At 36.0% G+C, this 22,877-nt stretch overlaps 1 protein-coding gene across 1 annotated transcript in view; it reads right to left on the bottom strand.

Moving 5' to 3' along the window:
• LOC106874289 (A disintegrin and metalloproteinase with thrombospondin motifs 6) overlaps positions 1-22,877 on the bottom strand; it is a 131,479-nt gene that overhangs the window by 58,859 nt on the left and 49,743 nt on the right. Inside the window, exons 4-12 of the mRNA XM_089357432.1 lie at positions 18,790-18,998; positions 16,833-16,916; positions 14,861-15,006; positions 12,158-12,201; positions 10,762-10,867; positions 6,816-6,962; positions 4,079-4,220; positions 3,360-3,470; positions 99-244 (exon numbers count right to left, since the gene is read on the bottom strand). Of these exons, the coding sequence (XP_089213558.1) occupies positions 99-244; positions 3,360-3,470; positions 4,079-4,220; positions 6,816-6,962; positions 10,762-10,867; positions 12,158-12,201; positions 14,861-15,006; positions 16,833-16,916; positions 18,790-18,998 (1,135 nt within the window). The remainder of the gene's footprint in view (positions 1-98; positions 245-3,359; positions 3,471-4,078; positions 4,221-6,815; positions 6,963-10,761; positions 10,868-12,157; positions 12,202-14,860; positions 15,007-16,832; positions 16,917-18,789; positions 18,999-22,877) is intronic.

The raw sequence follows: 22,877 nt of genomic DNA, 5'->3' as shown, positions 1-22,877 counted from the left end.
TTATTATTATTATTATTATTATTATTATTATTATTATTATTATTATTACTCTTATTATTATACTTAAAAAAGATCTTGCTTGTAAAGACTATACTTACTTTGGGTTATTACAGTGTTTCTCACTGGATTCAACACCCCCATTACACATACGAGAACAGTTAGTCCAGGATGTCCACTCACTCCAGCCACCATTGACACTCTGAGGTCGAAAGTCTTCTTTTACACATTGTCCTCGATAACAGTACTGTCTCAAAGAGAAGATAAGGAATCAAGACACAATTGTATTGGTTCTCTTTCTCTACAGAAGTAAATTTCAGACAAATCTTCAAACTCAAAAATGCAAACAATCAAATTTCTTCAAGTAATTCCAGACAAAATTTGTAAATTATTCTATAAATGATATCTTGTTTAAATGAGTATTGTATATCTGACACACTGTACCCAAACAAAATGCCAAAAGTGAAAATGTTGAGTCATAGTTTAAACCAGGTAAAATGCCAACAGTTAAAGGCTAAATAATAATGAAATAACTAGTTTTACTTGTCACATGACAAATAACTTTGGAAGTATACTTTTACCACAATAGATAATATCAGGAAATGTGGTATCATCTTCAACATTTAACCTCCATTTTCCATGCTGGTATGGGTTGGGCAGCTTGACAGGAACTGGCAAGGCCAGGGGCCACACCAGATTCCATAGTCTGTTTTGGCTTGGTTTCTATAGCTGGATGCCTTCCTAACACCAATCACTTTGCAGAGTGTACTGGGTGCTTTTTACATGACATCATCACCAGTGCTTTTTATGTGGCACCAACATCAGTGCCTTTTACGTGGCACCTAATACATACAATAATTATAATTTAATTTTATTCATTATCAAATTCCTTATTGCTTATACAAAATGATAGAATGAATTCTAATTTTTAAATGAAAAATATTTACTGCCTTAAAATCAAACTAAATAAAACAAATTTCTCAGTTATCTGTTTGCAATAAATATATCTTATTTTTCTAAATTTTATCAACGTAATTGCAATTTACTCTTTCGAAAAATTATCTCAGCAAAATTTAAGCTCCTCCCATTTAATCTCCTCCAAAATTTAAGCTCCTACTTAGTTATCCATTCCCTCCCACCTCTTCTCTTCCTTCTCTGTCTTTGTGATCCTTTCTTTCTCAATGTACATGTGTATATGTGTGTATTATTCCTTTTACTCATTGCCTACCACCAAGCCTAATATGTGCAGTCATCATGTACCTCTTATTTTAACTCCCTCTGTATCTCCCTTTTACTCTTTCTCTCCTTTTTCTATATGATTTAAAGCAAGACCAGAGAATCTTACCAACATTTATATTGACTAATGAACGTGCTGTGTGGGGACCAGCATGTCAAAGAATAGACACATTGTTTACTCAGCCTGTCATAAAAGGCAACTATAAGAGGTTGAGATAGGATTTGCACTTCGGCCTCAAAAAACCCTCACCAACAATGACTACCCAAATAGACCCATGGGTTGGAGGGTTGTCATCTGAGTGGTGCAGAGGTGTCATCCATCAGAAGTAATAGGGAATCACCAACAAATGGTAGCTGCAATGATACTCTATTACAGCACATGTCTTCATACTACTATTAATACTTCTACTACAATAATAGATATAGGTTTCTCATTTTCTGTCAACAAAATAATCACATCTTTTAAATAAAAGATATGACTTTTATTAGTAATTCAGATACTTTTACAAAATTGACCCCTTGGGGTTCATAGACTTGCAAGCTCCATCGTAACCTCACTATTACTGATGCATGCTATAAAGCAGTAGGCATTAGGAAAGGCATCTTCCTGTAGAAACCATGCCAGAATTAAGACACTGAAATACAGTGCAGCCCTTGGGCCCTTCAGTCTTGTCAAACTGGCCAGCCCATGCCAGCTTTGGGACATGGGCATTATATGGTGATGATGATGATGATGATGATGATGATGATGATGATGATGATGATGGTTGTTGTTGTTGTTACTGCTGCTGCAAAACTTTAAAATCAGAATAAAGTATAAAGCTCTCATATCAAAAACATGGCAAACTGGAATCACATTGAGATCATCAATGTAGAAGAATTATAAATTTACCTACAATTTTCATAAACAATTCAAAGAGTTATACAGAACAAAGCCCAGCTCAATGAATGGAGTTTTGAATGAGCCTACACTAAAATCACTGCAAGCTCACCAGTTAACAATTAATCCACAAATATCTAAAAACTACTTCTAGGTTTTATCTGTTTATTCTACTAATATTGCATCCATAACTATCAATATTCTACTAACATCTTCATGCTAATCTAATCAACACTATACCACTACCATCATCATCATCATTTAATGTCCATATTCCACGCTGGCATGGATTAGATGATTTGGCAGATCAAATGGGTTTGAAGACTGCATCATGCTCCAATGTCTGCTTTGGCATGGTTTCTATGGTTGGATGCCATTTCTAATGCCAACTATTTTACAGAGAGTACTGTTCTTCTTCTTTTTTTTTTTTTTGCATGGGTAGCACCTGCACTAGCAACGACCATCTATGTACTCATAAACAGACATAGACACTTTCATAACCCTCTCACCTTTCCGCTAGTTTTTTTAGATGCTTGTGTAGTCGAGATTAGACATAGAATGCTTCTTAGACTGCCCACATTCCAGCAGAACATCAAGCACGTGGCAGCTGGAAAGAAAGAGCCGTGCCAGTATTCTAACAGCTGACATTCATTTTCAACTGTATAAGCTGGAGCAATGTGAAATGAAGTGCTTTGCTCCCATTCAGGAATTGAACCCATAAATTTACAATTGTAAAGCCAACACCCTAGCCACCAACCTATATACATTCACATCCAACCAAGACAAGGGTTAATATTTAATGCTGTGTAAGGTGGCAAGCTGGTAGAATTGTTAGCACACCAGGCAAAATGCTTAGCAGCATTTCATCCATCTTTACATTCAGAGTTAAAATTCCACTGAGGTCAGTTTTACCTTTCAAATTTTCAGGATCAATAAAATAAGTACCAGTTGAACGCTGGGGTCAATATAATTGATTTACATCCTTCCCCGAAATTTGCTGGTCTTGCGCCAAAATTTGAAACTAATATCTAATGTTGTACACTTGACCATTCCTTTATAACATAAATGTCATTCTTAAATTATTATATTTTAAGTTTTTCTAAATATGAAATATTTTTTTTGTATTATTGGCTATGGATGATATTTTGAGTCAGGATCATGAAGCTGATTTTCCTTATCTTTGTTATGTTAATGATAAATGAACAAAAGAAAAATAAATTGTAAATTATAAATTAATGTTACTGACCCCCTTTTTCCGTCTGCGTGGCATCTGGCATTCAGAACCATCAGCAGCAGGTATACCATTGGTGACACATTTCCCACTGGAATTCAAACACCACAGCTGTTGACAGACCTCCTAAAAGACAAAACAGCAAAAATTAACAAGAACCACCACCGCCACCGCCGCCGCCACCGCCATCGTCGTCCTCATCATCATCATCATCATCATCATCATCATCATTAAGGTTGCCACCTTAATGGCAGGATCATTAGCATACCAGGCAAAATGCTTAGCAGTATTTCGTCCAACTTTACGTTCTGAATTCAAATGCCACCAGGGTCAACTTTGCTTGTCATCCTTTTGGGAGTCAATAAAATAAGTACCAGTTGAACACTGGGGTTGATGTAATCAACTTATCCCCTCCCCAAACTTGCTGGCCTTGTGACAAAATTTGAAATCATTATTATTATCATGATTGTTATTATTTATTCATATTTTGGTACAAACCCAGCAGTTTTTGATGGAGAGGGCATAGTTCATTATATCAGCCCCTGTACTTGACTGGAAATTTATTTTATCTATCCCAAAAGGATGAAAGACAAGGTTAACTTTAGCAGAATTTGAACTCAGAATGAAAAAAAGTTGGAAGAAATACTACAAAGCAGTTGAGTCAATGACAACAACAACAAAACAACAATGATAGTGATGATGATATATCAGTGTCTGAGCTCTCACAAACTTACCAGAGGTTTGCATTCTGTTGACTTAGAGAAGAATTGAAGTTTACATTGTTCATCTACATTATGATTTCTCCCTGGTAACTCATCAGTGAATTCAAAATCTTTTTCTTTCGGAGCATCTTCCAGACAATAACCTCGTCGTGAACTGCAATAAAGAATTTCAGAATAAACCAAACATGAATATTGATTCCTCCAGGTACACAGTACCTGGGGAAAAGAAAGGCTAATCATCACTTTGATCATAAGTCTGTTTGATCAGAGCTAACCTAGAGTTAAAAAACTACAATAACTATATGTGAATTCAATATTTTCATCATCAAAAACAAATTTTAAAATGGGAATTAATAAATTTTATGTCTGTCCCACCACTTTATTGTTGATATTTGGTGAATAATTAACTATTTAACATTCAGATTACTCTGTCAAATATAATGCTTATTTATTCGTATTGTTTTGAATTAATTAAGCATTATCACATATCTACGAAATTTTAATGATGTGATTGTTTAATTTTAAAATGACATTGTAGGGTACGTGTGAAAGGCCAGATCTGGCTGGTTTGAATATAAAACAGGGTAGAATATTTGGGTCGAATATGGCCTGTTTAAATGCTAAAGGGCAAAGCCATAACATTCATGATATATACCTTATAAGATAGAAAAAACTCCTGGTTACTCATGTATATATGAAGCTATGTGGAGGTGCAATGCCCCAGTGGTTAGGGTAGTGCACATGCTGTCATAGGACACAGTTTCAATTCTTAGACCAGGCATTGTGAGTGTTTATTGAGAGAAAACACCTAAAGCTCCACAAGGTTCCAGCAGAGGGTGGTGGCGAACCCTGCTGTACTCTTTCACCCCAACTTTCTCTTACTCTTTCTTCCTGTTTCTGTTGTACCTGTATTTCAAAGGGCCAGCCTTGTCACACACTGTGTCATGCTGAATCTCTCCGAGAACTATGTTAAGGGTACACGTGTCTGTGGAGTGCTCAGCCACTTACATGTTAATTTCACAGGCAGGTTGTTCCATTGATTGGATCAACTGGAACCCTTGTCCTCATAACCGACGGAGTGCCATGATGATATGAAGCTATACCTATTTATACAAAGCTACACAAATATAAACAAAGCTACTCATTTACAAACAAGGTTATACACGTTTAAACATAGTTACACATTTATAAGTAAATATGAGTCTTCAACTGCAACATCACTGAATGTGACTCCAAACAGGACAAGCTAATGAGAAAGTTTCAGGAAAGTTTGCTCGCTTGAAATAGCAGTCAAATTTCTTCAAATCATAATCTACCATTTAAAAAAAAGTGAAGGACACATTTGATAGCATAGTTCTAATCTACAAAATAACAAGATGGTCATAGCGGGATTGTTTTTGATTATAGTTCTGCCTGATTGAGACAGGTCTAGGGTTAAACAGCAATCCCAATCAGGTTACCATAAACAATACTGAATCTTCCAAATTTCATTAGTTTGGGATATAATTAAGAAATTTCTATGTATTTTAAATCAAATGTTAGCCAGTGAGTTGCTGTTGTCTTTTCCTCACCACATCAAGATACATAACTCCACTTGTTCCAATCTACCTGACTGAAAAGTATTTTCTACTTCTACTTCATTGCAATTCAATGTTTAGATAAACACTGAATTGTGATGCACAATTTATGTACAAGCAATTGCTCCAATAAAGCAAAATACAATATGTCAGAGGTATTTGTTTTCTATTAGGCCACCCTGACATAGAGGGCACCAGCTTGGCTGTTTGGTTACAAAATTTGTTTCATAATGTATGGTTCATGGTTGAATGCTACTTGTGTGACACCTTGCTTCTACAATAGCATCAAGTTGACCAAAGTCTTATGAGTAGAATGCATTTTGAGAGACAGAAACTGTGCACAAATCTATTGTATATGGGTTACACCGATCTTCCATGTTAGCATGAGTTGGATAGTCTGAAAGGACCTAAAGGATATGGGGACCACAATGTGCTCCAAGGTCTGCTTTGGTATGGCTTCTGTGGTTGGATTCCCTTTCTAATACCAACAACAGAGTGGACTGGGTGATTTTTATTTTTTGTTTTGTTACAGAGGTGACACCAGTACTAGTGATGATCATCTATGTAGTTATGAACAGACATAGCTACTTTCGTGTCTCCCATCCTTCAGCTGGGCTTTTTTTTAGATGCCTATGTAGTCAAGATCAGACATAGACATTCACTTAGACCATCCACCTATGAGCAGAACATCAAGCATGTAACAGGTGGAGCAAGAGAGAGCTGTGCCAACACAAAGTGGACTGGGTGCTTTTTTCATGGCACCAGCACTAGTAAAGTTTCCATGCAGCTTGCAAGACAAATTCCTTTTAACTGAGTGGAAGAGAAGGAGGTGGCTTTATAGTGGGAGATGAGATGTTAAATTATGAGAGAAAGAGCCAGAACAGATTTGTTTCTGTAGAGAAGCAAGAGGGCTACTTACATTATATAAGAAAGAGTGAGCAGCTGGAAAGAGATAAATATTGTGGTAATGATGGGGTTGTGAACACAAGTAAATGAGGACAGGGTATCTACTCAACTTGTACCTTGAAAATTATTTCATGAAAATAATTCCTGTTTTACTTCACAAAACCAATGCATTATGGGACACTACTTAATGAAGTAAACAACTAATTATGATTGTGATCCCAAACAGATGACTAATCAGGTAATTACGGTAACAATGAAAGGTTTACTCAAGAAAGTTGGTAATATATTCTCGGCTACAGCTTGACCACAGAAATGGTGTTGTCTCCTTCGTCAGATGTGCTGCCATGATCTTAGCTCGTTCATGTCCTGGTGTACCACACAAATTGCCAGCACCATCATGCTGCATCCCGAAACTGAAAAACGAAAAAATTTTCAAAATATATATTGGGTGTCTACCTATATACCATCATATATACACACATTCCATCATTCATATAAACATTTTACATCCTATCAGTCATATACATATATATATAATCTGTACATACATACGTGCACATGTACATACATACATACATACATACATACATACATACGTACATACTTACATACATACATACATACATACATACATACATACATACAAGGTCTGACCAAAAAATATCATGCTAGCCACTTGATATGATCGGTATTTTAAATAACAATCTCATCCTTATTTATATATATATATATATATATATATATATATATATATATATATATATATATATATATATATATATATATATATATATATATATATATATATATATATATATATATATATATATATATATATATATATATATATATATATACATATATATATAACATTATCATCATTTAATGTCTATTTTCCATGCTGGTATGGATTGGACAGTTTGACAGGAACTGGCAAGGCTGGGAACCACACCAGGCTCCATTGTCTGTTTGGCATGGTTTCTACAGTTGGATGTACTGGGTGCTTTTCAAGTGGTACTGACACCAGTGTATTTTATTTGGTTCCAATACCAACAGGATCACCACGTAACTTGCAAGACAAAAACCCCTCTGTTGGGAGTGGAGAGTGGAGAGTAATATTGAGTGGGGTGTGTCGTTGTGTCAGTTATGGGAGATTAAAGATATAGAGGGACAGGGCTAGGTGTCTTGCTGTAGACTAGATACATGGATCCCCAGTTGGAAAAGTAAGGCGAGTGAATTAGAGATTAAGATAAAGTGAGCATGTGTGTCAGAAAGTAAAATAAAGAGAGTAAAAATGAAAGAGATGATGGTAAAGTTGTATTGGGACAGATGATAGTGGCAAATGATAGAGTGAATACAGGAGAGGCAGGGATATGTGAAGACATTGACAGTGATAACAGATAAGCAAGGCATTAACAACACAGACAGAAGACACAGAAAGGTGGTGATTGGTGGAGATAGTAGGTGGGGAAGATAATGGGAAATAAAAGTGTTCGATGCTGGACAGAGCTCCTCACAGACAAGCAATACTGATGTGGTTTTTAGGATATCACTTCTGTGGTGGTGGATAGGTTTTCTTGAGTACAGCAAGGCACCAGATATCTCAGTCTTTTGTCATTTCCTTCATAAAATTCAGTGCCTTGAGATGACCCTTCAATACTTCATCTTATGTGTTCCATCCACTTTAAATGACCATCATTTCTTTATGCAACTGTCCACATCCATATTCATTGCATAACCAAACCAGTGCAGCCCTTTTTTCTCTTGCACACTGCATGTAATTCCTCTTATGCCTAACTTTTCTTTCAATACACCAATGCTTTGTCACTCATGTGCACTGACATTGCACATCCAGTGGAGCATACTAACTTCATTCCTCTCTAGTTTTCGCATGTTCTTTGCATTCAGGGCCCACATCACACTGTCATGTAGCATTGCAGTTCATGCACAGGCATCATGCAATCTTCCTTTCACTCAGAGAGAGAGAGTGAGACCTTTCATTGCCAACAGAGGTAAAAGCTCTCTGAATTTTCTCAATCCTTTTCATATTCTTGCAACTGAGTTTTCCATACATCCCCCTTCACTACTAATTAGGTCTTCTAGGTAGCAGAAATTATCCACTATCTCTAGAGAGCCTCCAGTGTATTTGAGAAAGCCAATTTTCCATGTATCCACAGACTTTATTCCTGCTGTGCATCTTCCACATACAAACAATTCTTCCTCTGTTAATCTTCCTATTATCCCACTGCACCTCTTGTGTGTCCATAGTTCACACTGGATACACTGCATGGAATTCAGCCTACATCTTTCCTACATATTGAACAGAGTCATTTATCTGAAGTGGGTATGGTTTTGTCTGTTTTCTTGCTTATTAGAACCTTGGTTATGCTAAGTTAACCCCAAGGCTCTTCAATTCCTGATTTTGTTTCTATGCCTGAAATTTCTTGTCTAGTTCTGTTACAGAATCTGTTATGTAAGCAAGATCATTGGCATATAGCAATTCCCAGAGTTAGCTAGTCTTGAAGCTCTCTGTTAAGGCGTGGAGAACAATGATGAATGGGAGGAGAATTAGAACTGAGTCCAAATGAATGCCTACCTGTACACTAAATTCATCACTGTATTCATGACTAACTCTCACCTTTCTGACAAAGCCTCTGTACATGGCCTGTACAACATTCACAAGCCACTTGTCTCCCACTAGCTTCTTCAGAACTCCCTATATCCTGGGGGGCTCTATTGAAGATTTTCTCCAAGCCAACAAATGCCAAATACAATAGTTTATTTTTAGCCAAACACTTCTGAAGTTGTCTGACTCTAAAGATAGCATCAGTAGTACTTCTTCCCAGCACAAAGCCAAACTGCATTTCATCTAATCTGATTCTGTTCCGAATTAATTGGGCTATAACTCTTCTGTAACTTATTGACCTGGTTCAGCAATTTGGTGCTTCTGCAATTACTTCTATCTAGCACATCTCCCTTACCTTTGTAGCTGCTGACAATAATAATGCTGCTACAGTAGTCATTGGGGATGACACCTTCCTGAATAACCTGATTAACTATATAGGTGACCAGAGTGTTATCCTTCTCAGCCAGATATTTTAAGCATCTCAGCAATAATTCCTGATGGACCAAAAGCTTTCCCTGTCATCATATCCTTAATCACCTTATCTATCTTGCTGCTGTCAACTCAAATGGCTGGCCCTCTATTGGGTTCACACGGAAGAGACTCCCTTTCTTTCATTCATTCTCCACATTTAATACTCTTCTATAGTAGCACTTACACACACACATCATACATCATCATCATCGTCATCATTGCTATCATCTAACATCCATGTTACATGCTTTGGCAGAATCTAAGGGGTCCAAGGGCTGCACCATGCTCCAGTGTCTCAGTTTTGGCATGGCTTTTATGGCTGGATGCCCTTCCTAACACCAACCACTTTACAGAGTGTACTGACTAAATTATTTCATGTTACAAGTAGCAGTGAAGTTGTCATGCAGCTTTCACAACACCTAGTCCTGAGCAGGCAGTTTTGTACTAGAAAATGAAGGGTAAAAATGTGAAGAAAGAGGCCAGTGCAGAACAGGTTTGTTCCTGTAAAGGAGCTACATGACAACACAGACTTTAGAAGAAAAGATGGAAGTGATTGAGGGAGCAGGAAAGAGATAAAAATAGTAGTGATAAGGTGTCTGGGTGGAGCCTCAAGGTACGAGGTGAGTGGAAGTAAGTGGGGCAGAGGGACCAGGAGTACACAAGAGAATATAGGGAAGTGAGAAATGGGGAATGAGTGGGAGGAGGAGAGGTAGGTGGTAACTGTAAAACCTGAGAAGTCTTGAAAGGCAGAGGTAGTGAATGGCAGATGACCAGTTATGCAGGAGTTAGGGATATATATATATATATATTTACACACACACACACACACACACACATACATGCATACTTATATACATGCATGCATAACATACATACATACATATATACATGCATGCGTCCATCCATACATACATACACACATCCATCCATCCATCCATCCATACATACAAACATACATACATACATACATACATACAACCATACATCCATCCATCCATCCATACATACATACATACATACATACATACATACATACATGCATACATACACACATACATACATACATACATGCAGTTTGTAACTGGATAGTCAGTTCTTTGTGAGTATTCACCTACTTGTGGCCCATTTCATGTGCAATGGTGTAAGCTGAGGCAAGACCAATATCTTCATTTATACTGCAGCTTCTTTCTTCTTCACACATTCCTGCAACTGGTGCCAGGCCTGAATAAATACAAACAAATTTTGTCTAGAAATATTGTTAAAGATAAAAAAAGAAACGCATCTAAACATGAATTATTTGTAAAAGCATACATTAAAAATTTATATTTTTGGTATGTGAGGAATCTGTTTCTATTAATCATTTAATTTCATTTACTTTTTCTTCTCATCTCCACTTCATCCTTTTTTTATATTTTATTCTTTTGTAATCTTTTACTTGTTTCAGTCATTAAACTGCAGCCATGCTGGGGCACCATCTTGAAGAGTTTTTAATTACTGATTTTTTTAAAACCTGGTACTTATTTTATTAGTCTCTTTTGCCAAACTTCTAAATTATGGAAATGAGAACACACCAACACCAGTTGTCAAGTGGGGGAGGGGGACAAACGCAGACACATATATATACAACGGGCTTCCTTCAGTTTCCATCTACCAAATCCACTCACAAGGCTTTGGTCAACCCAAAGCTATAGTAGAAGACACTTTCCCAAGGTGTCATGCAGTGGGAGTGTACCTGGAGCCATGTGGTTGGGAAGCAAGCTTCTTAACACAGAGCCACACTTAACTATATTTCAGTTCATATTAAAGCTTCTGAAATCTATCACCAAATATAAATGTGGGCTGCATAATGATAAAGGAGGAGGAGGCAGAGGAGGAGGAACTATAGTAGAACACACTTGCCCAAAGTGCCATGCAGTGGGACTGAACCCAGAACCATGTCATTGGGAAGAAAGCTTATCACAGAACCATGCCTGTGCCTTTTAAACTTAATTTTAAATATTTATTCATCAGTCAATCATCCTCATTAATACAATACATATATAATAGATCATATCTTTAATGTCATTTTATAGTAATCATTAAAATTTTATGTTTATAATCTATAGTAGAATAATATTAAACTAAGGATGATCAGGCATTAAGCTTAAGTTTTAGAGAAGGTGGTATGGTCAGTTGACTCAACTCTAACATATTTCTTTATCAATTGTGCAAAGGTGAAGCATAAAAAACTTTGGTATGATTTAAACACTTTTAGTGATCCCAGCAAATCTGTTGTGTCTCAGTCATATTTTGTCCAACACTCTAATGATGATGATAGAAGTAGTGGTAGTTGCAAAAAGAGAGGAAGAATAAATGATTTTGATGACGAAGATGATGATGATGACAATGACAACAACGATGACAATGACGAAAATGGTGATGATGACAATGATGATGATGTGGTGGTTGTGGTTGTGGTGGTAGTGGTGATAATGATGACAGAGGGGAAGAAAGAATATACATGCAACTTACCTAGTGTTGCACATGGTTTGTTTTTGTATGTGCAGATATCATACCTGAAAGAAACAAAAGATTACTGAATGTTTTGACTAACATAGCAGCTACATAGCTACACACAAATACTAAATGATAATACATACATACTGCATCACATCATCATATTTCATGCTGAGTTTTCGATGCATGCATGGGTCAGATGAAATTTATTGAGGCAGACTTTTTAATGACCAAATGTCCTTCTTGTGAACTTTCATCTGCTTCCAAGTAAAATGTTTTCCCATAACCAGACATGTTTTCACAGAATATTGGAAATGAATGACACTGCTTGTATATCAGTGACACTTATTTGCAACTATCACATGATGTCAAGACAAGGAGACATAAACATACATGCACATACACACACACACACATACACACAATCACACATACACACAATCACACACACAAGAGAAAAGTTCTAGCAGAGACTTGCTTTCTTTTTATTTATTTTCTCTTAAACCCAAGGGAGAAAGGGGTAGACCCAAGAAGATATGGGACAAGGTGGTGAAGCATGATCTTTGAATGTTGGTTCTCACGGAGGCAATGACAAGTGACTGAGACCTTTGGCGATATACCATGCTTGAGAAGACCCATGGAGCCAAGTGAAATTGTAGTCATGTACCTGCCACCCATGCCAGTGGCATGTAAAAAGCTTCCTTCAAATGTTGGGCCTCATGCGGATAATGATAAGTGATCGAGACCTTTGGCGTTATGCTGTACTTGAGAAGACCTGTCAAGCCAAGTGAAATCACAGTTGTGGCTGATACCAGTGTCGCATAACTGGCACCCATGTTGGTGGCACATAAAAAGCACTCTTTACACTCAGTGGTTGGCAGTAGGAAGGGCATCTAGCCATAGAAACCATGCCAAATTAGATTGGAACTTGGTGCAGCCCTCCAGCTTACCAGTTCCAGTCAAACCATCTAACACATGCCAGCATGGTAAGTAAACACTAAATGATGATGATGATGAGGGTTAGTTAACATACATCGTTTTTTGACATTTCAAATGCTTAAAAGGTTGTTCATGAAGTATTAAATACAATATGTCTATTTGAATGAAGTTAACATGCCTACCACTTGAATTTTCTTTTCTTCATCTAAATTATCATTATTATTATTTTTTTTATTATTATTATCATTGAGTGAGAGAGCAGTGCATGCCATCAAAGTGACACTGGGGTAAAATATACGAAGTCCAGTATACCCATCATGACTACCCATCTGATAAGGGCACACCAGGCACATGCATCACAACCATATGTGTATGACATGGTGAACTCATATCAAGATAAGCAGCACATGACCTTCCAGGTGGGGCCCAGTTAGAATTTTCTTCAGGTCGAGTAGCCCATCCCACTCAAAGTGTTGTTTAAGTATGTTGAACAAAACACCCATGTTTCCAAAGGTGAATTATCCAAACCTCAAAGAATTCCTCTCAACTCATGGCTATGATGCTCCCCCACTACTTCTGCTCATGATCAGAAATGCATGTATCGTTAGCCACTAAGGGATATGCTCAACTGGTTAAGGTCAAACAACTGACAAGCAAAACTGTGGTATTGAGCAGAATGTTTACTGTAGCCCATCTTCTATATCAAGACAAAACAATGTACATGATAACATTTCCAATCATTTAAGATAAGAAGCCATGAGAGCCACTGCCTGGTACTGCATCAGGACATTTATTATTGTTATTATTATTATTTTTATTATCATTATCATCTTTCAATTCTATTTCCATTTTTTGCCAAGTGTCTTCTTGACACCTAGGGCAGAGAAACTCGTTGTATACATTAGTAGGCCATTAAAATAAGCACACCAGATTGTTCATTTACAAAGTCAAGTGAAAGAGAAAAAGGGAAAGAAAGACAGAGAGAAAAAGGAAAAAAATGAAAAATAAAAAAGTAAACAAAGAAAATAAAGGGAAAAAGGGGAAAGAAAATTCACAGCGACAATGCTCTTCTCAGTACGTGTGATGTACCAGTTAAAACAATCTTTTGCACTTCATGCAGGTATGGCAAGCCAGAGATCATCCTTAAATAATTTTCAGTTTCATTCCAAGTGCTCCTACAATCACTGGTATTGTAACTGTCTTGAGATGCCACATCTTTTTGATTTCAATTTGCAAATCCTTCTATTTTCTGAGCTTATCAAATTCTTTTGCCAAAATATTATGGTCACAGGATATGCTCATGTCAATCAATAAACAGACTTTACTGCTTTGGTCTTTCACAACATTATCTGGATTTATTTGCTTTGATGGTTTGGTCTATACATACTAGAAACTCCAAAATAATGATAATAATAATAATAATAACAACAACAACAACGACGACGACGACGACAACGACAACAACAACAACAACAACAACAATAATAATAATAATAATAATAATAATTATTATTATTATTATTATTATTATTATTACACACACGCACACACAAACGTGTGTGTGTGTGTGTGTGCACTTAGTGCTTGTTATTACCATTCCAGGGTTTCATGCTAACATCCAGGAAATTTGGACACAACAGTCTTTAGCAAAATTTTGCAATGGCTTAGGAAACAATACAAGTCTTGTTTGTTTGTTTTTGTTTTTTTTTCTAATCCCTGTTTCAGAAATAATTTACAAGATTAATACAAAAGTTCTGTTAATTAAACAGAATTACTAACCTGGTTAAAAGAACAGCATTATCATGATGAGCAATTCCTCTATTCTGCTGAGTTACATTGGAATGGATTGGAGAATTAATCATCTTCTGCCAGCGACAAAAACTACCCAAAGATCGGTCAGCATGGTGAGTGATGCTTAGATTTGGCTGCCAAGCAAATGTGTAAAGGTAAAGCAAAAAGAAGAGATGATTATTATTTCAAGAAAATTTGTGGACTATAAAAAAAGGTAATAGTCCTCTTGCTTTGCCTGTTCCTGAGAAATAGAATACAATTCTAGGAATTCTCAATTGCATTTTCTACCAAATTTCTCAAGAATCTGGGACTGAAGAAACCTGGGAGAGATACCCTAACAGGCTTACTTAAATACATTCAATGTACTTTCTTTTATTCCTATTGGTGTATGTTTTTATTTTTTACTTTTTTCAATCATTAAATTGTGGCCATGCTGGGGTACTACCTTGAGAAATTTTTAGTTGACTGTATCCCAGTCCTTTTTTTTCCTTTTAAGCCTGGTACTTATTCTATTGGTGTCTTTTGCTGAACCATTCAGTTACAGGGACATAAACACACCAACACCAGTTGTCAAGCAGTGGTGGGGGACAAATATAGATTAAAAAAATACACACACACACACACACACACACACACATATATATATATATATATGCGAGTAAAAATAAATACAAAAAAGGTGTTTTTTTTGTATGATTGTGTATAGAGGAATATATTATTTTGTTTAAAAGAGTTCCAACACTGTCTGTTTTTTATGTTTTATTTATATTCCTGCAGAACCAATGTGGGGTATAGAATATGGAATATACAATATATAATATAATATACAATACATAATATAAAATAAAATAAAATAAAAATGGATGGCACCATGAAATAAAGTATTGAATGTAGATGAAATATTGAGTGTTCAATATAAAGGATCAAGTATATAAATATAAATATATAAAGGCGACTCGAGTTTCAGGGCTATTTCCCTTCGTCATGGCCGGTATGACAGACTTTAACAGACTGTCTGTTAAAGTCTGTCATACCGGCCATGACGAAGGGAAATAGCCCTGAAACTCGAGTCGCCTTTATATATTTATATTTATATACTTGATCCTTTATATTGAACACTCAATATTTCATCTACATTCAATACTTTATTTCATGGTGCCATCCATTTTTATTTTATTTTATTTTATATTATGTATTGTATATTATATTATATATTGTATATTCCATATTCTATACCCCACATTGGTTCTGCAGGAATATAAATAAAACATAAAAAACAGACAGTGTTGGAACTCTTTTAAACAAAATAATATATATATATATATACACACACAACAGGCTTCTTTCAGTTTCCATGTACCAAATCCACTCACAGGGTTTTGGTCAACCTGGGGCTATAGTAGAGGGCACTTACACAAGGTGCCATGCAGTGGAACTGAACCCCAGCTTCTTACCGCATAACCATGCCTGTGCTTATACATAAACAAGTATTTATACACACACACACATGCAAGTATATCCTTATACATATTTTCTCATTGTGATGAGGCCTTTTCTTTACAATTAACTTTATTAAAGCATATTGCCTATCTTCAGTATTTACTTATGGTATATGTAAGAGTGTGTGTGTAATTTTAGTAAAATATACCTATTGTACCAAAACCAGATGACAAATTTCAAAAAGCTTTCTCTCAATTAAAATAATTAAATAATTCTCCCTAATTTTGGCTCAAGACCAGTTATTTTGAGGGGAGGATACAAGTAAAATTCATTAACTCCAGTAGTTGACTGGTACTTTATTTCATTTGACCTTGAAAAGATAAAAGGTAAAGTTGGTCTCAGCAAGATTTGAACTCAAAAGTGTAAAGAGCCAGAAAAATGCCACTTAGTATTTTGTCTGAAGCACAAATGATTCTGCCCAAAATAATTAAATAACTAACAAAAAAACCCAGTTACCTACCTGTTCATCAGTTAGAAGAACCAGTCTTGTGACAATGATATTCACTGCATTGCCGATGCTCACATCATGGTACAGTTTGGCCACCTGACCTCAAAATACGAAAACATATACCAAGCTGATCAATACTTTAGTGTCAGTGTTCCAACAAACTAAGAACAATTAACACAGAATTAATTATTTAATTAGTCAAGTCAGTACCAATTTAGCAGCAGAGAATCAAGGGCAGTCTCGGCTGGGTTAGTATCAAAAAGGTAAAGCTAAACTTCTGGAAATGTCTAATGTATTTCATAGATCCACTAATAAGTTATAGTTGCAATTTCTTAATTAGCGTAATACTTTCTGATTTGGTGTGAATCCAGCTCCTCAAGACAGGTAGACAGGTAGTTAGTTATATTACCAACAACTCAAGTATTCACAGTTGTAAATCAAAAAGTTACAATGCAATTGTAATATCTGTAGGTTTCTTATTTGCTTGCCAAAATTTGTGTGTGTGTGTCCACACACACACACACAGCAGTCAGCTGAAAAGTTCATGGGCTGACCAAGATACTCTCATGGAATCTGACCAAATGAGGTTTATTTTTCAACCTAGCCCCTTGTGGTCTACAGGAGAATAGGGAAAGTGATCAACGAGTTCAAAGCCACAGTTATGCACAGCAGCCATTGAAACCAAGGACTTGTGTGCTGGAGCATTGTCCTGATGAAACAAGATCCCTTTCGCCAATTTTCCTGTTCATTTGGTTTTGACAGCCTTTCGTAACTGTCTCAGCAAGTTGGTACAGTATTTTCTATTGAGGACGTGGCCCTTTTGAAGATACTCAATAAGCACAATGTCCTTTGTATCCCAAAAGACTGAGTCCATCACCTTCCCTGCAGATGAAATGACATTGGCCTTCTTTGGAGCAGGTGAAGAGAGGTATTTCCACTGCATGGATTATCTCTTTGTTTCTGGCTCAATGTGATGAACCCAACACTCATCCTGGATTAGGAGACATTCAAGGAAATCTGCTGGATCTGCCTAAAACAATGTTAGATTTTCCCATTATATGATCAGTCTGATGTGCTTCTGATCCGGTGTCAGAAGACTTGGTACTCACCAAGCAGAAACTTTCGTCATGGATCCCATTGGTGAAGACATTTTCCTCCTATTGATCAAAAAAGTCATCATGTATAGAATATTCTCAACTCTCAATGCTAATAGCATTGATTTGTCAATTGCCTGTCATCCATCATCATGTGGTGAACACAATCAATGTTTTCATTGGTGGTGGAAGTCGCAGGACATCCAGATCTTGGGTCATCTTCAAGAGTCTCTGTTCCTCTCCTAAATTCAGCTGCCCATTTTTGCACTGTTGACAAAGCTGGAGCATCATCCTCTAAGTATATCAGCAATAATTATCCTTGGGGACTAAATCTTTTTTCTGCAGGCACTTCATAAGACCACAATGCCAACTTTGTCAATTTTCAAGAGAAGTCGCTACTAGTTACTTTTGAAGTCTTCTTTGAACAGTCAGATGTCAATTTACCAGGAAAGAATCAATACACTTATTAGGAAGTGTTGAAATTAGTGCATGCATCACTCATTCATAGTCAGCTTATGAACTTTTCAGTCTACTTTGTGTGTGTGTGTGTGTGTGTGTGTGTGTGTGTGTGTGTAAGAGAGAGAAAGAGTGTAAGAGAGAGAGAGAGAGAGAGTGTAAGAGAGAGAGAGTGTATCTCACTATATTTCCAATATTCATAGTTGCCAATATATATACATATGTCTGTACATGCAAATGTGAATATATATATATATATATATATATATATATATATATATATATATATATATAATAATTTTATAATATATATATATATATATATATATATATATATAATAATTTTATAATATATATATATATATATATATATATATATATATATATATATATATATATATATAGATGACTATACTTACAATATTCATAATAGTCAATATGTAAGGCTCAATTTCATGAAGCCCATGGTAACTTAGCATCATTCTATCAGCAACCACAAGAGTTTCCACATTCTGCTCTCGACTTACTGACCTCTTCTTTTTCCGCCATCTACGAGGGCCAAACCTTGAAAATTTATGATGGCCAGAACTATGCCCAGAATGCTGAGGATTCTTTTTGTCTTCCACATCTGTTGTCAATAATAAATGAGATTATTGCAATTAGCCACTATCATTCATGTTTTCAGAATTATGAAGAAGAGAATATGAGAAGGCCAGTCAGGCGGTACTGGCAACGGCCACGCTCAAAATGGTGTATTTTACGTGCCACCTGCATAGGAGCCAGTTCGAAGATGTGAATATAATATAAAGAGCAATATTTTTTATTTTTAATAATTTCGAATAAAAGAAAAAAATGAACAGCCTATAATTTGTCTGAGGTTTAATTATTCATGCATCACAAGTATGAAAGCAATTGGTGAAGCCGTTTTCACATGAAAAGTGAATACGCACACATTAAAAATAAAAAAATGAACAGCCTATAATTTTTCCGAGGTCTAATTATTCATGCATCACAAGTATGAAAGCAATTGGTGAAGTTATTTTCACCTAAAAAGTGAATACGCACACATCTCTATTTTATATATTAGATATTTTTATTTTTTTATTCTTTTACTTATTTCAGTCATTTGACTGCAGCCATGCTGGAGCACCCCCTTGAAGGGCTTTTAGTCAAACAAATCAACCCCAAGATTTATTTATCAAGCCTAGTACTTAGTCTATCAGTCTTTTTTGCTGAACCACTAAGTTATGGGAACCTAAATACACCAACACCAGTTGTCAAGTGGTGATGGGGAGACAAACACACACACATATATACGACAGGTTTCTTTAAGTTTTTGCCTATCAAATCCACTCACAAGGCTTTGGTTGGCCCAAGACTATAGCAGAAGACACCTGTCCAAGGTGCCATACAGTGGGACTGAACTGTTCACTCTCACCCCTTTTGTATCATTCACTACAACCACCTTTCAACTCAACTCAAAATTTCTACAGCTGTCATCTACTCTTCCCTACATTCCCAGCATATCACTCCTCAACACTTGTTCATTATAATCACCCTCTCACCACCTCTAACCATCTCCAATTCTCCCAACACTCTTGCAATCTTTACCCACCCGTACTCCTTCTTCTCCTGTCTCCATTCACTTCTACCTCACCTCATGCTTATTAGATCCATCCTAATATCTCATCACCTATTTTATCTCTTTTAACCTCCACCTTGGCTACTCATGCTCTTTCTTCTGCAATGTGAATAACCATGTAGCTTCTCATCATAATCATCATCATTGTTTAACGTCCGTTTTCTATGCTGGCATGGGCTGGATGGTTTGACTGGGGACTGGCAAGCCAGCAAGGTTTCTACAGCTGCATACCCTTCCTAATGCCAACCATTCCAAGAATGTAGTGGGTACTTTTTATGTGTCACAGCAAGAAAGTCGTTCTAATCTCTAACTACCTCTTTTATACTTTAAACCCTAATCTCATATCATAAAACCACCTCTCCCTACTGTTGGCACAATCAGAAGAAGTGGATCTTCATATTGCTAGCTAGTGCCTTGAGAAATGTACCTAGTACACACTGTAATGTGGCTAGTGTTAAGAAGAGCATCAAACCATAGAAATCATACCAAAGCAGAGATTGGGGGGATGATACAGTCTTTGAACTCACTGGATCCATGCCATCATGGAACATGAACATTACATGATGATAAATTTGTAGATATGTGGATTACTGACAGAACCTGTCCATGTGTTTTTATTCATGAAAAACAGGAAGGTAAACTGTGAAAGTATTAAAAATTAAAATGAAAGAAGGTATATAGCAAATAATATATTAAGTTTGATTGGATATTTAGATGTATGCCTAGTTAAGGTTGTAAGACTGGTGAAGAAGAGAAACTGTTTTGAGGTCACCATGCAGCATGCAAGAATATGAACCCAGAGAGGGGCAGCATTATGCAAGGAGATGAGAGGGTTCAAATATGTCAAAAGAGGCCAGATAAATTAGATGTGTTTTTATATATTAAACCTATTTCATTTCTTTATTAATTTCCTTTCAAAATACAGAATAATTTTCAGATTCAAATTGAATTTTCTTTGTACTACCAGAAATTAACTCTTATATTTTATAGAACTATATATATAATATATATAATATATATATATATATATATATATATATATATATATATATATATATATATCTTACTTATCTTACTTGTTTCAGTCATTCGACTGTGGCCATGCTGAAGCAGTACCTTGAAGGGTTTTAGTCAAACAAATCGACCTTTGGACTTATTTTTTGAAGCCTAATACTTATTCTAACGTTTTCTTTTTCTTTTGCTGAACCACTAAGTTACAGGGAGGTAAAACACCAACACCAGTTGTCAAGTGATAGTAGGAAGCAAACACAGACACAGAGACATGCATACATAGATATATATATATATATATCTGAACCCAGAATCATGTGGGAAGAAAGCTTCTTACCACTCAACTATGTCAGCACTATATGAGAAGACCCACCCACCTCAGCGAAAGTGAGTTCTGGAAGTGCCATGTGTTCTACCCACATGTAACATTAAAGTAAAATTATTTTCCCACACCCTACCCCATTAAACCAAACTGCTCATCCCTTTCTCCTCTTCCTCACATTTCCTTTTTTTCATGCACTATGCTTATCTCTCCCTCCTGACTCCTGCAGCCCAATTCTGTCCTCACTGCCCTGCCCACTGTATCATTACTATCCTATTGTTACCCCATTCAATATACCCAGGTTTCACCATTCACTGCATTCTCCTTCTTCCCCTGGCTTTGCATTCACATGAACTCTCTATTCATGCACTCTTAGCAATACTCTACCATCCAATTTATATTCACATCCCCATACCTTGAGAATATGCCCCAACACATCACCATCATCTCTCTCCTTCTTTCTCTCTCTCACTCACTTGCTGTTCTCTCCCTCCAACTAGTAAGCATGTATCTCCTCTATAGCAAGACACCTTCTTTTGTCCCTCTATCATACTTTAATCCAGTGGTTCTCAAACTTTTTTTACACATGGTTCCCAAACTGTGCATCATGGTGCACTGGTGCACCACAAGATGTAAGCTTATATTTCGAAATATGAAAAATACAAACTGGAATTCACTAGAAAGTTCATATACAAATGTCTAAGTGGCAAAAAACTAAATACTGAGTTCTAAACTAAGAATGAGAGGTGGTTGTTGCATTCAATTCATTTAGGCTAATTATGGTATGACAATGTTATTCAATTTTGAACCTGAAATTTCATAACGATAAGAACTAAATTAGCATCAATCTATCCTCGAAATTGATGTATTATGGACATATTCACAACTATGTTTCAATTTATTTCGGCTGTAGCCTCTGCAGTTTTCATTTCAATAAGTGTGAAAAATAAACTATTGAACTAAAATATACGATGTTAAACTAAATCTTTCAATACGTCCTCACATATTGCAGTTGTATTTCAATTTTTGCATTCATATAGTGGCGAGAATTTTCATCTTTTCAATTAATTTTGAAAGACTTCTCAAAAGAATCTATGTGACACGTTGCAACTTTTCACAGTTCACTGGTCACTTGTGTCAGTTTCATTTTGACTCTGTTAGTAATCTGTGCTCTTTGTATGATACAATTCATATTAACAGACTAAATTACCCATAAAATGGAAAAGTTTATGAAGAGGAAACATAACTGTGATGATTATGAATCTGAAAGTGAATGTTTGTCAAAAGCAATTAAGTGTAGTGATAATAATGTGAAAGCTCAACCCAATCATAAATATTGAAATAGCGATTTAAAGTTTGGGTTTCATTGGACTGTGTGTTGTTTGTGGTGAAAAGATGTCTAATGAAGTCATGTTGCCTAGCAAGTTGTAAAAACATTTTACAACTAAACACTCACATCTTCAATGTAAAGGTCAGAATTATTTCCAAAGACTGCTAGAACAGCAATCTAAACAAAGAAACTATTTTGTAAA

Source organism: Octopus bimaculoides, chromosome 9 (assembly GCF_046866305.1).
Source record: "Octopus bimaculoides isolate indiv1 chromosome 9, ASM4686630v1, whole genome shotgun sequence".
In the NCBI taxonomy this organism is placed as follows: Eukaryota; Metazoa; Mollusca; class Cephalopoda; order Octopoda; family Octopodidae; genus Octopus; species Octopus bimaculoides.
This window is presented reverse-complemented; position numbering and strand designations above follow the sequence as displayed.